Source organism: Petromyzon marinus, chromosome 39, assembly GCF_048934315.1.
Source record: "Petromyzon marinus isolate PM22_M1 ecotype Great Lakes invasive population chromosome 39, UKy_Petmar_22M1.pri1.0, whole genome shotgun sequence".
Lineage (NCBI taxonomy): Eukaryota > Metazoa > Chordata > Hyperoartia > Petromyzontiformes > Petromyzontidae > Petromyzon > Petromyzon marinus.
In genome coordinates, this window is record NC_133705.1 from 4,744,922 (window position 1) to 4,761,464 (window position 16,543).

Here is a 16,543-nt window from a genome sequence, read left to right on the forward strand (position 1 = left end):
CATCATCACTATCATCACCATCATCACCAGCATCATCATCATCACTATCATCACCACCACCATCATCATCACTATAATCACCACCACCATCATCACTATCATCACCAGCATCATCATCATCATCACCACCACCATCATCATCATCACTATCATCACCACCATCATCACTATCATCACCACCATCATCACTATCATCACCACCATCATCACTATCACCACCACCATCATCATCACTATCATCACCACCACTACCAGCATCATCATCACCACCATCACCACTATCATCACCACCGAGCGTGCGCGGCGGAGTGAGCCACAACCACCCCACCGCCCCGACGCCTTTCACCGGCCTGACACAGTCTCTCGCTGACAGCACCCTGATTGATCGGCTATGCGCGGGGTAGCGGCGGCGTGGCGGCTGATTGGAACCTCTCGCTCGCTTTCTCCCTCGTTCTTTTCCTCTCCGTCAGTGCCACCGTCGTCCATCTCCCTGATCGCGGCGGACGCCCCGGCGCCGTTCAACCGCTACGAGGCGCGCAACTTGACGCTGGTGTGCATCGTCTCCGGGGGCAAGCCAGCGCCCACCGTACGTCACGGGGAGGCAGGGAGGGAGGATGAGAAACAAACACGCACGGATAACAACCGGCACCTCCACCACCACCGTAACCCCACTTCCACTCCGCACCCCCTACCCTGGATTTTGGAACGCTGCCCACGTGGCCGAGCGGGCGGGCGGGCGGCCGGCGAGCGTACGGGTCGGTGGCACGCGTCGGTAATGCGATCGGTGTCGTCGCCGGTTCCCATTCAGCTCCATGTCCCCGCGCGGTGCAGTTGCAATGGACGGTGGAAAGCATCTGGAATCCCCCCCTCCCCTCACCGTCACCCCGCCCCCATCAGGGCGCCTCTCCGGGCACAATCCACCTTCGTGGCACGCGGCGGTGTGGATGGGTCCGCCCGCAAGTCGCGCGATCGGCAGGCTGCGTGTGTGCGGCAGGGTTAGGTGCGCGCATCGGCCGGTCATCTCAGTCAGTCGACCCGTGGCACACCTGGGTCTGTCCCGTGACACCTGGCTCTGTCCCGTGACTTCCTGCCGACGGGCGTTCGACACTTCACGTGGCTTTAACGTCCACGTGGCCTGGCACAGGCGCCGTGGTGACGGCAGGTCGCGTGTGTGCGGCAGCGTTAGGTGCGCACAACGAGCGGAGCGCCGGGTGGCTAAAGCACAGCAGGTTGGCACAGTAGGGGGCACAGGTGGTGCATCAGCCAGTCATCTCAGTCATCTCAGTCAGTCGACCCGTGGCACCTGGGTCTGTCCCGTGACCTCCTGCCGGCGGGCATTCGACACTTCACCCGGCCTCAATGTAGTGATGTCACCACCACTTAGTGGGGAACGGAATTTGTTATTGGTGTGGGCACTTCCACCTCTTCTACGGCGCTGGGCTAGTGTGGAGGATAGGTGACAACCCCCCCCCCCTAGGCCTAGTAATGGCCCAGTAAAGGTCGAACGTTACCCCAACTTTTGGGGCAATCGTCGAAATGTTGTTGTCATCCTTGGAACCTGTTGGTACAAGCGTCGGCTCAACGTTTCATGTTCACAGCCGAAAGGGCAGCACCATCAGTTTCACCTTAATTGTTGAATACTCACAAACCGACCGACGGCTCACGCGGACAGCTCACGTGCTTGGTTGCCTCTAAACTTTCAATTATTTTCTACCCAGTGATCAATTTCCATCCGCGCGGCGTGAGCAGAGACCGGTTCTGCAGTAACTCTACCAGGTGGCTTTATCATCCTCCTTAAAACAACATGAGGATGGCCGAGGCATCATTCCACGACCAAGCTTCATTATTTGCATTATTTCTGTGCAGACGTGGAGCGAACGAATCCGATCATTCTGTCCCCAATTTTTTTCTCTGCCCCCCGTCTCCTCTCGGATGATGGGCGCAGCCACTCCGCCGTCGACCAAAAGCTCCTCAGAAATTAAATAAGAAATCTGAAATCTTTACGTCGGCTGGAAGAATCCAGTGAAGCTTGTGAAGCTCCTTTTTTCCGCACGGATGTCCAGTTTGGGGGGTCGGGTCGGGTCAGAAAATGGCAACAAACAATAGAACAAAAAGGCTCAGAGTACAAAGTATAGGAAAACCAAGTAAGTCGCAAAATTAAAATAAAACTACAGTAGACTCTCGATTACCTGCGCTAATGACGGGAAGGACGACCACGGATAATTCGAATTCGCGGAAAATCATAAATTATAACCATTGTCCACGAATCTCTATGGCAAAAACCACTAATATATTCATAAGCCTACATGTTAAACTGACCACTAATATAGTTGTACATTAAGTTTACATTAAGAAAATAGAGTTTGTCATCACTGCGGGTGCTCAGAAGACTCGGCCCACTGAGTGGATGACAGCAGAGCCAAGCCAATCAAAATCAATCAAACTCTGCCTACCGTTGTAAATATATTGCAACTACTGTACTGTAGAGGCGATCACGCGGATTTCGGATTAACCGAGTGGTGCATCTCCTCAACATCGAATCCACGTACAAAATTACAAAAGTATTTTTGACGCACCCCTTCGGCCGCACGGCCTTTCATTCCTGGGGGTGGGTGCATCATTTCAGCGACGTTGATTCATGACGGAGCAAGCCTCTGGACATGGTTTTGACGCATCAGTGTCTCACCAGCAGAGTTAGGCTCTCCAAAAACAGTGCTGGTGAGCCGCCAATTTTACACGGGGGGGAAGGGGGGTGGTCTTAGTGTGACGCTAAAATTATACAGGGACTCCTCTACTTACGAACATTCGACTGAGGAACCTTCAGAGATACGAAAAAACCTGTCATTTTGTCCAGTTGCCCATTTGGACCGAGAGTCCTAAGTTAAACCTCCGCGCAATAGATGTCGGTGGTGGCATCTACATCTGCAGAACGTGAAGAACCAGTGGCATCTACATCTGCAGAACGTTACGAACCAGTGGCGTCTACATCTGCAGAACGTTTAGAACCAATGGCATCTACATCTGCAGAACGTGAAGAACCAGTGGCATCTACATCTGCAGAACATGAAGAACCAGTGGCATCTACATCTGCAGAACGTTAACAACCAGTGGCATCTACATCTGCAGAACGTGAAGAACCAGTGGCATCTACACCTGCAGAACGTTAAGAACCAGTGGCATCTACATCTGCAGAACGTTAAGAACCAGTGGCATCTACATCTGCAGAACATGAAGAACCAGTGGCATCTACATCTGCAGAACATGAAGAACCAGTGGCATCTACATCTGCAGAACGTTAAGAACTAGTGGCATCTACATCTGCAGAACGAGAAGAACCAGTGGCATCTACATCTGCAGAACGAGAAGAACCAATGACATCTACATCTGCAGATCATGAAAAACCAGTGGCATCTACATCTGCAGAACATGAAGAACCAGTGGCATCTACATCTGCAGAACGTTAAGAACCAGTGGCATCTACATCTGCAGAACGAGAAGAACCAGTGGCATCTACATCTGCAGAACAATCAGTGGCATCTACATCTGCAGAACGTTACGAACCAGTGGCATCTACATCTGCAGAACGTTACGAACCAGTGGCATCTACATCTGCAGAACGTTTAGAACCAATGGCATCTACATCTGCAGAACGTGAAGAACCAGTGGCATCTACATCTGCAGAACATGAAGAACCAGTGGCATCTACATCTGCAGAACGTTAACAACCAGTGGCATCTACACCTGCAGAACATGAAGAACCAGTGGCATCTACACCTGAAGAACGTTAAGAACCAGTGTCATCTACATCTGCAGAACGTTAAGAACCAGTGGCATCTACATCTGCAGGACATGAAGAACCAGTGGCATCTACATCTGCAGAACATGAAGAACCAGTGGCATCTACATCTGCAGAACGTTAAGAACTAGTGGCATCTACATCTGCAGAACGAGAAGAACCAGTGGCATCTACATCTGCAGAACGAGAAGAACCAGTGACATATACATCTGCAGAACATGAAGAACCAGTGGCATCTACATCTGCAGAACATGAAGAACCAGTGGCATCTACATCTGCAGAACGTTAAGAACCAGTGGCATCTACATCTGCAGAACGAGAAGAACCAGTGGCATCTACATCTGCAGAACAATCAGTGGCGTCTACATCTGCAGAACATGAAGAACCAGTGGCATCTACATCTGCAGAACAATCAGTGGCGTCTACATCTGCAGAACGTGAAGAACCAGTGGCATCTACAACTACAGGAGATTATACAACTTTTAAAGCCATTCCCAATGTTTAGTGTACACGGCGTACAATGTGTTTAGAATCGATGAAAGTAAAGTTGGTCTTACGAAGAAATCGATTTACGAATAAACCTATGGAAGTTTATCATGTAGGCTTTCACAATCAATATAATCCATAAAAAACAGTTTTTTTTTAGTTAGTACTCATTGGTCTTTTCAGTACTTTAATATATTATTATTTTTGGGTTAGATCACGTAAATATATAAATGTGTCGTTAAACCCGCCACCACCTGACACAGCCAATTAGCAACGTTTGTCACGTTAACAGAATATGCCAATTAATTAATCGTACAGCACACCGGTGTGTTGGAGAGCCAAACCACAACATTTACAAATTGTAAATGTATTTTCCCCGCACCTCGTTGGGAAAATTGCGCGCGTTATTTTTCACGAATGACCAAATATGCAAATAATAAATTATATAACTAATAATATGATCTTACTCATCTATCCAGGAGAGACACCCAGGGCTCAGAAGGCTCCTGCTGCTGCCGCTGCTGCTGCTGCTACGTTGGGATGTTTACGAGTGAGACGTTTTCAGCCAATTAGCAATGTTGAGTGGTTGTGTTCATAATTATCCACGTGGGGGGAGGAGGCGAGCGAAGCACCTGGAGACGACCCCATGCCTCGCGCGAGGGGGTGACGTTCGATCCCGCCGCGTACAGGCGGAACAGATGGCGATTAGTCCACAACTTGCTGTGCTGCCTTCTGCTGGCGAGCCAGCAGCACGGCACCTCGACACACACCGGTGTGCTGCACTAGTAACGACTTGGCATGTTCTGTTTACGTGACAAACCTTACTCATTGGCTATGTCAGGTGGTGGCGGGTTTAATGACACATTTATATTTTTACGCGACCTAACCCAAAAAAACATCCATTGCGGATGATATTGGTCACGAAAACCTCCTACGTGTTGAACGTGTAGAAGGGAGTTTCACAACAACATCCGTGTGATCGGTGATCCACCAACCCCTCCACCACCACCGCTACAACCACGACCGCCATTGCCATCACCACCGCACCACCGCCACCGCCGTCATGGTCACCGCCGCCACCACCACCACCACCGTCACCACCGCTGCCACCGGCAATGCCACCATCACCACCACCACCACCACCGTCACCACCGCCGCCACCGGCAATGCCACCAGCACCACCGCCACCACCGCCGCCGCCGCCACGGCCACCACCGCCGCCACCGCCACCGCCATGGCCACCACTGCCGCCATCGATACCACCACCACCACGAACACGGCCACCACCGCCGCCACCGCCACCACCGCCGCCACCGGAACCGCCGCCACCGCCACCCATTGACGCGACTACTCAAGCCAGATACGGCCACACCCAAGTTAACGTTGGAGATGCATTGCCTGAACGGCGTCGATCGAAGCGGTGTAACAGGGTAGGCAGCAGCGGCGGCGGCGGCGGGTGGTTGGTGATGGTGGTTGGTGATGGTGGTTGGTGATGGTGGTTGGTGATGGTGGTGGTGGTTGGTGATGGTGGTTGGTGATGGTGGTGGTTGGTGATGGTGGTGGTTGGTGATGGTGGTTGGTGATGGTGGTTGGTGGTGGTGGTGGAGACGACGGCTGAGAGGCGCCGGACAGCGAGGGAGGAGGCGCGAGGAGGATGGCGACGGCGCTGCCGGCGACGGCGCTGCCGGCGACGCGTGCGCGGGTTGGGGTTCGAGGCGACGCTCAGCGAGAGGCGGCGGCGTGCGAATTGAGGCGGGGACGGAGTCGGAGAAAACGACGCTCGTGGGTGACAGGGACGGTCGGGGCTAGCGCTGTGCATACGTCCGGCCTGTCCCGCGCATGCGAGTTACCCCACGGAACCTCGACCTGGTGTGGGCCACCCCTAGCTCGATTTGACCTAAAACGTTTTTTGACCGCCCCTCCCCACCAGGTTCGATTTAAACGCGACGGGGCGATCGTGGAGGCACAGGGGGACGCGGTGGCGGTGCCCTCCTCCCCCTCCTCCCTCCTCACCAATCCCCGTGGCCGGCCCCGGACTAAAGAGGTGAACGACGAGGAGGAGCAGGAGGAGATGGCGATGGCGGACGCGGAGAAGATGGACGACGGCGGTGGTGGTGATGATGGAGGTGATGGTGACGACGATGATGGTGGTGATGATGACGGTTATGATGGGGATAGTGACAATGATGGTGACGTTAATGGTGACGGTGATGGTGCCGATTACGGTGATGGCGATGGCTGTGGGTGGATTGGCCGGTGCCTGAAGAGAACAGACAGTCTGAGCGTCAACGCTGTCTCTACGATCCAAGCTGTTTTTAATTTAACGGGTAAGGTCCAATGCTCTATATAGAAACTCTTTTTTAGAAGCGACCGGGCGGCAAATGACAGCTCAACGTAGCGGCTTATCACGTGTAAATATATAGCGGCCAAATAGTTTAAACGCACGTTTCTAATTGTGGAGGGAAAAACCGGAAGACCCGGAGAAAAATCCACGCGACCACCGGGAGAGAGACACACAAACTGCAAATATACAGCAGGCGTCAGGCTCGAGATCGAACCCACGATCTCCTGGACACCAGGAGAGAGAGATAACATCTCGACACCGTGGCGCCCTGTCTACAGCGCTGAGGGAGATGAGAGGGCCGGGGAACCTGTGGCTAGGGTTAGTGTTAGAGCTGGTACTAGTGGCTGGTTGGCTAGGGGTTAGTGTTAGTGGTAGAGCTGGTGGTAGTGGCTGGTTGGCTAGGGGTAGTGGTAGGGGTAGAGCTGGTGCTAGTGGCTAGTTGGCTAGGGTAGTGTTAGGGGTAGAGCTGGTACTAGTGGCTAGTTGGCTAGGGGTTAGTGTTAGGGGTAGAGCTGGTGCTAGTGGCTGCCTGGCTAGGGGTAGTAGTAGGGGTAGAGCTGGTACTAGTGGCTAGTTGGCTAGGGGTAGTGGTAGGGGTAGAGCTGGTACTAGTGGCTGGTTGGCTAGTGTTAGTATAAGGGGTAGAGTTGGTAATAGTGGCTGGTTGGCTAGGGGTAGTATTAGGGGTAGAGCTGGTACTAGTGGCTAGTTGGCTAGGGGTAGTGTTAGGGGTAGAGCTGGTACTAGTGGCTGGTTGGCTAGGGGTAGTGGTAGGGGTAGAGCTGGTGGTAGTGGCTGGTTGGCTAGGGGTAGTGGTATGGGTAGAGCTGGTACTAGTAGCTGGTTGGCTAGGGGTAGTGTTAGGGGTAGAGCTGGTACTAGTGGCTGGTTGGCTAGGAGTAGGGTTAGGGTAGAGTTGGTACTAGTGGCTGGTTGGCTAGGGTAAGTGTTAGGGATATAGCTGGTACTAGTGGCTGGTTGGCTAGGGGGTAGTGTTAGGGGTAGAGTTGGTACTAATGGCTGGTTGGCTAGGGGTAGTGTTAGGGTAGAGCTGGTACTAGTGGCTGGTTGGCTAGGGGTAGTGGTAGGGGTAGAGCTGGTACTAGTGGCTGGTTGGCTAGGGGTAGTGGTAGGGGTAGAGCTGGTACTAGTGGCTGGTTGGCTAGGGGTAGTGTTAGGGGTAGAGCTGGTACTAGTGGCTGGTTGGCTAGGGATAGTGTTAGGGGTAGAGCTGGTACTAGTGGCTGGTTGGCTAGGGGTAGTGTTATGGATAGAGCTGGTACTAGTAGCTGGTTGGCTAGGGGTAGTGTTAGGGGTAGAGCTGGTACCAGTGGCTGGTTGGCTAGGGGTAGTGTTAGGGTAGAGCTGGTACTAGTGGCTGGTTGGCTAGGGGTAGTGTTAGGGGTAGAGCTGGTACTAGTGGCTGGTTGGCTAGGGGTAGTGTTAGGTATAGAGCTGGTACTGGTAGCTGGTTGGCTAGGGGTAGTGTTAGGGGTAGAGCTGGTACTAGTGGCTGGTTGGCTAGGGGTAGTGTTAGGGTAGAGCTGGTACTAGTGGCTGGTTGGCTAGGGGTAGTGGTAGGGGTAGAGCTGGTTCTAGTGGCTGGTTGGTTAGGGGTAGTGTTAGGGGTAGAGGTGGTACTAGTGGCTGGTTGGCTAAGGGTAGTGTTAGGGTAGAGCTGGTACTATTGGCTGGTTGGCTAGGGGTAGTGGTAGGGGTAGAGCTGGTACTAGTGGCTGGTTGGCTAGGGGAAGTGTTAGGGGGAGAGCTGGTACTAGTGGCTGGTTGGCTAGGGGTAGTGTTAGAGGTAGAGCTGGTACTAGTAGCTGGTTGGCTAGGGGTAGTGGTAGGGGTAGAGCTGGTACTAGTGGCTGGTTGTCTGGGGTTAGTGTTAGGGGTAGAGCTGGTACTAGTGGCTGGTTGTCTGGTGGTATTATTAGGGGTATAGCTGGTACTAGTGGCAAGTTGGCTAGGGGTTAGTGTTAGGGGTAGAGCTGGTGCTAGTGGCTGGTTGGCTAGGGATAGTGTTAAGGGTAGAGCTGGTACTAGTGGCTGGCTAGGGGTAGTGTTAGGGGTAGAGTTGGTGCTAGTGGCTGGTTGGCTAGGGGTAGTGTTAGGGGTAGAGTTGGTGCTAGTGGCTGGTTGGCTAGGGGTAGTGTTAGGGGTAGAGCTGGTACTAGTGGCTGGTTGTCTAGGGGTAGTGTTAGGGTTAGAGTTGATGCTAGTGGCTGGTTGGCTAGAGGTAGTGTTAGGGGTAGAGTTGGTGCTAGTAGCTGGTTGACTAGGGGTAGTGTTAGGGGTAGAATTGGTGCTAGTGGCTGGTTGTCTGCGGTAGTGTTAGGGGTAGAGCTGGTGCTAGTGGCTGGTTGACTAGGGGTAGTGTTAGGGGTAGAGCTGGTGCTAGTGGCTGGTTGACTAGGGGTAGTGTTAGGGGTAGAGCTGGTACTAGTGGCTGGTTGGCTAGGGGTAGTGGTAGGGGTAGAGCTGGTACTAGTGTCTGGTTGGCTAGGGGTAGGGGTAGAGCTGGTACTAGTAGCTGGTTGGCTAAGGGTAGTGTTAGGGTAGAGCTGGTACTAGTGGCTGGTTGGATAAGGGTAATGGTATGGGTAGAGCTGGTACTAGTGGCTGGTTGGCTAGGGGTAGTGTTAGGGGTAGAGCTGGTACTAGTGGCTGGTTGGCTAGGGGTAGTGTTAGGGGTAGAGCTGGTACTAGTGGCTGGTTGGCTAGGGGTAGTGTTAGGTGTAGAGCTGGTACTAGTGGCTGGTTGGCTAAGGGCAGTGTTAGGGTAGAGCTGATACTAGTGGCTGGTTGGCTAGGGGTAGTGGTAGGGGTAGAGCTGGTACTAGTGGCTGGTTGGCTAGGGGTAGTGTTTGGGGTAGAGCTGGTACTAGTGGCTGGTTGGCTAGGGGTAGTGGTAGGGATAGAGCTGGTACTAGTAGCTGGTTGGCTAGGGGTAGTGTTAGGGGTAGAGCTGGTACTAGTGGCTGGTTGGCTAGGGGTAGTGTTAGGGTAGAGCTGGTACTAGTGGCTGGTTGGCTAGGGGTAGTGGTAGGGGTAGAGCTGGTACTAGTGGCTGGTTGGCTAGGGGTAGTGTTAGGGGTAGAGCCGGTACTAGTGGCTGGTTGGCTAAGGGTAGTGTTAGGGTAGAGCTGGTACTATTGGCTGGTTGGCTAGGGGTAGTGGTAGGGGTAGAGCTGGTACTAGTGGCTGGTTGGCTAGGGGTAGTGTTAGGGTTAGAGCTGGTACTAGTGGCTGGTTGGCTAGGGTTAGTGTAGGGGTAGAGCTGGTGCTCGTGGCTGGTTGCCTAGGGTTAGTGTAGGGGTAGAGCTGGTGCTAGTGGCTGGTTGGCTAGGGGTAGTGTTAGGGGTAGAGTTGGTGCTTGTGGATCGTTGGCTAGTGGTAGTGTTAGGGGTAGAGTTGGTGCTAGTGGCTGGTTGGCTAGGGGTAGTGTTAGGGGTAGAGCTGGTACTAGTGGCTGGTTGTCTAGGGGTAGTGTTAGGGTTAGAGTTGATGCTAGTGGCTGGTTGGCTAGAGGTAGTGTTAGGGGTAGAGTTGGTGCTAGTAGCTGGTTGACTAGGGGTAGTGTTAGGGGTTGAATTGGTGCTAGTGGCTGGTTGTCTGGGGTAGTGTTAGGGGTAGAGCTGGTGCTAGTGGCTGGTTGACTAGGGGTAGTGTTAGGGGTAGAGCTGGTGCTAGTGGCTGGTTGACTAGGGGTAGTGTTAGGGGTAGAGCTGGTACTAGTGGCTGGTTGGCTAGGGGTAGTGGTAGGGGTAGAGCTGGTACTAGTGTCTGGTTGGCTAGGGGTAGTGGTAGGGGTAGAGCTGGTACTAGTAGCTGGTTGGCTAAGGGTAGTGTTAGGGTAGAGCTGGTACTAGTGGCTGGTTGGATAAGGGTAATGGTATGGGTAGAGCTGGTACTAGTGGCTGGTTGGCTAGGGGTAGTGTTAGGGGTAGAGCTGGTACTAGTGGCTGGTTGGCTAGGGGTAGTGTTAGGGGTAGAGCTGGTACTAGTGGCTGGTTGGCTAGGGGTAGTGTTAGGTGTAGAGCTGGTACTAGTGGCTGGTTGGCTAAGGGCAGTGTTAGGGTAGAGCTGATACTAGTGGCTGGTTGGCTAGGGGTAGTGGTAGGGGTAGAGCTGGTACTAGTGGCTGGTTGGCTAGGGGTAGTGTTTGGGGTAGAGCTGGTACTAGTGGCTGGTTTGCTAGGGGTAGTGGTAGGGATAGAGCTGGTACTAGTAGCTGGTTGGCTAGGGGTAGTGTTAGGGGTAGAGCTGTTACTAGTGGCTGGTTGGCTAGGGGTAGTGTTAGGGTAGAGCTGGTACTAGTGGCTGGTTGGCTAGGGGTAGTGGTAGGGGTAGAGCTGGTACTAGTGGCTGGTTGGCTAGGGGTAGTGTTAGGGGTAGAGCCGGTACTAGTGGCTGGTTGGCTAAGGGTAGTGTTAGGGTAGAGCTGGTACTATTGGCTGGTTGGCTAGGGGTAGTGGTAGGGGTAGAGCTGGTACTAGTGGCTGGTTGGCTAGGGGTAGTGTTAGGGTTAGAGCTGGTACTAGTGGCTGGTTGGCTAGGGTTAGTGTAGGGGTAGAGCTGGTGCTCGTGGCTGGTTGCCTAGGGTTAGTGTAGGGGTAGAACTGGTGCTAGTGGCTGGTTGGCTAGGGGTAGTGTTAGGGGTAGAGTTGGTGCTTGTGGATCGTTGGCTAGTGGTAGTGTTAGGGTAGAGTTGGTACCAGTGGCTGGTTGGCTAGGGTTAGTGTTAGGGGTATAGCTGGTACTAGTGGCTGGTTGGCTAGGGGGTAGTGTTAGGGGTAGAGTTGGTACTAATGGCTGGTTGGCTAGGGGTAGTGTTAGGGGTAGAGCTGGTACTAGTGGCTGGTTGGCTAGGGGTAGTGTTAGGGGTAGAGATGGTACTAGTAGCTGGTTGGCTGGGGGTAGTGTTAGGGGTAGAGCTGGTACTAGTAGCTGGTTGGCTAGGGTTAGTGTTAGGGGTAGAGTTGGTACTAGTAGCTGGTTGGCTAGGGGTAGTGGTAGGGGTAGAGTTGGTGCTAGTGGCTGGTTGGCTAGGGGTAGTGATTGATGTAGAGTTGGTGCTTGTGGATGGTTGGCTAGTGGTAGTGTTAGGGTAGAGCTGGTACTAGTGGCTGGTTGGCTAGGGGTAGAGCAGGTACTGTGGCTGGTTGGCTAGGGGTAGTGTTAGGGGTAGAGATGGTACTAGTAGCTGGTTGGCTAGGGGTAGTGTTAGGGGTAGAGCTGGTACTAGTAGCTGGTTGGCTAGGGGTAGTGTTAGGGGTAGAGTTGGTACTAGTTGCTGGTTGGCTAGGGGTAGTGGTAGGGGTAGAGTTGGTGCTATTGGCTGGTTGGCTAGGGGTAGTGTTAGGGTAGAGTTGGTACTAGTATCTGCTTGGCTAGGGGTAGTGGTAGGGGTAGAGCTGGTGCTAGTGGCTGGTTGGCTAGGGGTAGTGTTAGTGGTAGAGCTCGTGGTAGTGGCTGGTTGGCTAGAGTTAGTGTTAGGGGTAGAGCTGGTACTAGTGGCTGGTTGGCTAGGGGCACTGTTAGGGGTAGAGCTGGTACTAGTGGCTGGTTGGCTAGGGGTAGTGTTAGGGGTATAGCTGGTACTAGTGGCTGGTTGGCTAGGGGTAGTGGTAGAGGTAGAGCTGGTACTAGTGGCTGTTTGGGTAGGGGTAGTGTTAGGGTAGAGCTGGTACTAGTGGCTGGTTGGCTAGTGGTAGTGTTTGGGGTAGAGCTGGTACTAGTGGCTGGTTGGCTAGGGGTAGCGTTAGTGGTAGAGCTGGTGGTAGTGGCTGGTTGGCTAGGGGTAGTGGTAGGGGTAGAGTTGGTGCTAGTAGCTGGTTGGCTAGGGGTAGTGTTATTGTTAGAGCTGGTACTAGTGGCTGGTTGGTTAGGGGTAGTGTCAGGGTAGAGCTGGTACTAGTAGCTGGTTGGCTAGGGTTAGTGTTAGGGGTATAGCTGGTACTAGTGGCTGGTTGGCTAGGGGGAAGTGTTAGGGGTAGAGTTGGTACTAGTGGCTGGTTGGCTAGGGGGTACTGTTAGGGTAGAGCTGGTACTAGTGGCTGGTTGGCTAGGGGTAGTGGTAGGGGTATAGCTGGTACTAGTGGCTGGTTGGCTAGTGGTAGTGTTAGGGGTAGAGCTGGTACTAGTAGCTAGTTGCCTATGGGTAGTGTTAGGGGTAGAGCTGGTACTAGTGGCTGGTTGGCTAGGGGTAGTGTTAGGGGTAGAGCTGGTACTAGTGACTGGTTGGCTAGGGGTAGTGTTAGGGTAGAGCTGGTACTAGTGGCTGGTTTTCTGGGGTAGTGTTAGGGGTAGAGCTGGTGCTAGTGGCTGGTTGACTAGGGGTAGTGTTAGGGGTAGAGTTGGTGCTAGTGGCTGGTTGTCTGTGGTAGTTTTAGGGGTAGAGCTGGTGCTAGTGGCTGCTTGGCTAGTGGTAGTGTTAGGGTAGAGCTGGTACTAGTGGCTGGTTGGCTAGGGGTAGTGTTAGGAGTAGAGTTGGTGCTAGTGGCTGGTTGGCTAGGAGTAGTGTTATGGGTAGAGCTGGTGCTAGTGGCTGGTTGGCTAGGGGCAGTGTTAGGGGTATAGCTGGTACTAGTAGCTGGTTGGCTAGGGTTAGTGTTAGGGGTAGAGTTGGTACTAGTGGCTGGTTGGCTAGGGTTAGTGTTAGGGGTATAGCTGGTACTAGTGGCTGGTTGGCTAGGGGGTAGTGTTAGGGGTAGAGTTGGTACTAATGGCTGGTTGGCTAGGGGTAGTGTTAGGGGTAGAGCTGGTACTAGTGGCTGGTTGGCTAGGGGTAGTGTTAGGGGTAGAGATGGTACTAGTAGCTGGTTGGCTGGGGGTAGTGTTAGGGGTAGAGCTGGTGCTCGTGGCTGGTTGCCTAGGGTTAGTGTAGGGGTAGAACTGGTGCTAGTGGCTGGTTGGCTAGGGGTAGTGTTAGGGGTAGAGTTGGTGCTTGTGGATCGTTGGCTAGTGGTAGTGTTAGGGTAGAGTTGGTACCAGTGGCTGGTTGGCTAGGGTTAGTGTTAGGGGTATAGCTGGTACTAGTGGCTGGTTGGCTAGGGGGTAGTGTTAGGGGTAGAGTTGGTACTAATGGCTGGTTGGCTAGGGGTAGTGTTAGGGGTAGAGCTGGTACTAGTGGCTGGTTGGCTAGGGGTAGTGTTAGGGGTAGAGATGGTACTAGTAGCTGGTTGGCTGGGGGTAGTGTTAGGGGTAGAGCTGGTACTAGTAGCTGGTTGGCTAGGGTTAGTGTTAGGGGTAGAGTTGGTACTAGTAGCTGGTTGGCTAGGGGTAGTGGTAGGGGTAGAGTTGGTGCTAGTGGCTGGTTGGCTAGGGGTAGTGATTGATGTAGAGTTGGTGCTTGTGGATGGTTGGCTAGTGGTAGTGTTAGGGTAGAGCTGGTACTAGTGGCTGGTTGGCTAGGGGTAGAGCAGGTACTGTGGCTGGTTGGCTAGGGGTAGTGTTAGGGGTAGAGATGGTACTAGTAGCTGGTTGGCTAGGGGTAGTGTTAGGGGTAGAGCTGGTACTAGTAGCTGGTTGGCTAGGGGTAGTGTTAGGGGTAGAGTTGGTACTAGTTGCTGGTTGGCTAGGGGTAGTGGTAGGGGTAGAGTTGGTGCTATTGGCTGGTTGGCTAGGGGTAGTGTTAGGGTAGAGTTGGTACTAGTATCTGCTTGGCTAGGGGTAGTGGTAGGGGTAGAGCTGGTGCTAGTGGCTGGTTGGCTAGGGGTAGTGTTAGTGGTAGAGCTCGTGGTAGTGGCTGGTTGGCTAGAGTTAGTGTTAGGGGTAGAGCTGGTACTAGTGGCTGGTTGGCTAGGGGCACTGTTAGGGGTAGAGCTGGTACTAGTGGCTGGTTGGCTAGGGGTAGTGTTAGGGGTATAGCTGGTACTAGTGGCTGGTTGGCTAGGGGTAGTGGTAGAGGTAGAGCTGGTACTAGTGGCTGTTTGGGTAGGGGTAGTGTTAGGGTAGAGCTGGTACTAGTGGCTGGTTGGCTAGTGGTAGTGTTTGGGGTAGAGCTGGTACTAGTGGCTGGTTGGCTAGGGGTAGCGTTAGTGGTAGAGCTGGTGGTAGTGGCTGGTTGGCTAGGGGTAGTGGTAGGGGTAGAGTTGGTGCTAGTAGCTGGTTGGCTAGGGGTAGTGTTATTGTTAGAGCTGGTACTAGTGGCTGGTTGGTTAGGGGTAGTGTCAGGGTAGAGCTGGTACTAGTAGCTGGTTGGCTAGGGTTAGTGTTAGGGGTATAGCTGGTACTAGTGGCTGGTTGGCTAGGGGGAAGTGTTAGGGGTAGAGTTGGTACTAGTGGCTGGTTGGCTAGGGGGTACTGTTAGGGTAGAGCTGGTACTAGTGGCTGGTTGGCTAGGGGTAGTGGTAGGGGTATAGCTGGTACTAGTGGCTGGTTGGCTAGTGGTAGTGTTAGGGGTAGAGCTGGTACTAGTAGCTAGTTGCCTATGGGTAGTGTTAGGGGTAGAGCTGGTACTAGTGGCTGGTTGGCTAGGGGTAGTGTTAGGGGTAGAGCTGGTACTAGTGACTGGTTGGCTAGGGGTAGTGTAAGGGGTAGAGCTGGTACTAGTGGCTGGTTTTCTGGGGTAGTGTTAGGGGTAGAGCTGGTGCTAGTGGCTGGTTGACTAGGGGTAGTGTTAGGGGTAGAGTTGGTGCTAGTGGCTGGTTGTCTGGGGTAGTTTTAGGGGTAGAGCTGGTGCTAGTGGCTGCTTGGCTAGTGGTAGTGTTAGGGTAGAGCTGGTACTAGTGGCTGGTTGGCTAGGGGTAGTGTTAGGAGTAGAGTTGGTGCTAGTGGCTGGTTGGCTAGGAGTAGTGTTATGGGTAGAGCTGGTGCTAGTGGCTGGTTGGCTAGGGGCAGTGTTAGGGGTATAGCTGGTACTAGTAGCTGGTTGGCTAGGGTTAGTGTTAGGGGTAGAGTTGGTACTAGTGGCTGGTTGGCTAGGCTTACTGTTAGGGGTAGAGTTGCTACTAGTGACTGCTTGGCTAGGGGTAGTGTTAGGGGTAGAGCTGGTGCTAGTGGCTGGTTGACTAGGGGTAGTGTTAGTGGTGGAGCTGGTACTAGTGGCTGGTTGGCTAAGGGTAGTGTTAGGGGTAGAGCTGGTGCTAGTGGCTGGTTGGCTAGGGGTAGTGTTAGTGGTGGAGCTGGTACTAGTGGCTGGTTGGCTAGGGGTAGTGTTAGGGGTAGAGCTGGTACTAGTGGCTGGTTGTCTGGGTTAGTGTTAGGGGTAGAGCTGCTACTAGTGGCTGGTTGGCTAGGGCTAGTACTAGGGCTGGACTTTCGTAGCATTCCTTGGCAACTTTTGCTATGAAAACTGCGGGCTAATACACGAGGCAGAATAAACACGACCGCCTTTACGATTTGTAAATCTTTGGCAAAAATGTAATTCCCTCATGCGATATGAATCACACTTTACGTGACGTCTCCATTAAACACGATGTGCAGACGTGCGTACACACACACTGTGGCATCTGGGCTGCATTCTCGTTTACAGATCCCAAGACAGAGGTCACAATCAGAATCTTGATTCTTTTTTTTCCCCCCGAGAGGAATCCGATGACCTACGAAGCTTTTTTTCGACAGACGTCTTTGACGCACAGGCCACCTCTCGTTACCGTGTCGCCCATTGCCTAATCGCTGCTGGATGAGGGCCTTCCCAAACCGTCAGCATCGCTCACAGGCCAGGGACATCGTGCTCCGCCGGCACGTCGTCGCTCCATCCCCGCGTTGGCCGGGCTCTCGGCCACGTTCCCTCCGTTTGGCTGCCGTTCTATCACCGGTCTCGTCCATCGGTCGCCTGTCCTTCTAGCCGTGTAGCTTTTTATTATTATTATTTTAGAGTCTCAAGACTCTCTTTCAAGAGGGTCCTTCCAGGCGTTGGCAGTAGGCGCGGTGGGGGGGGGGGGGGGGGGGCGATGTCGCTGAATGTG

General features: G+C 53.4%; 1 protein-coding gene across 1 annotated transcript in view; it reads left to right on the plus strand.

Annotated features, from left to right (window-relative positions):
- The window catches only part of IGSF21 (immunoglobin superfamily member 21), a 174,327-nt gene that overhangs the window by 115,343 nt on the left and 42,441 nt on the right, over nucleotides 1-16,543 (plus strand). Inside the window, exons 5-6 of the mRNA XM_032968436.2 lie at nucleotides 471-586; nucleotides 6,213-6,408. Of these exons, the coding sequence (XP_032824327.2) occupies nucleotides 471-586; nucleotides 6,213-6,408 (312 nt within the window). The remainder of the gene's footprint in view (nucleotides 1-470; nucleotides 587-6,212; nucleotides 6,409-16,543) is intronic.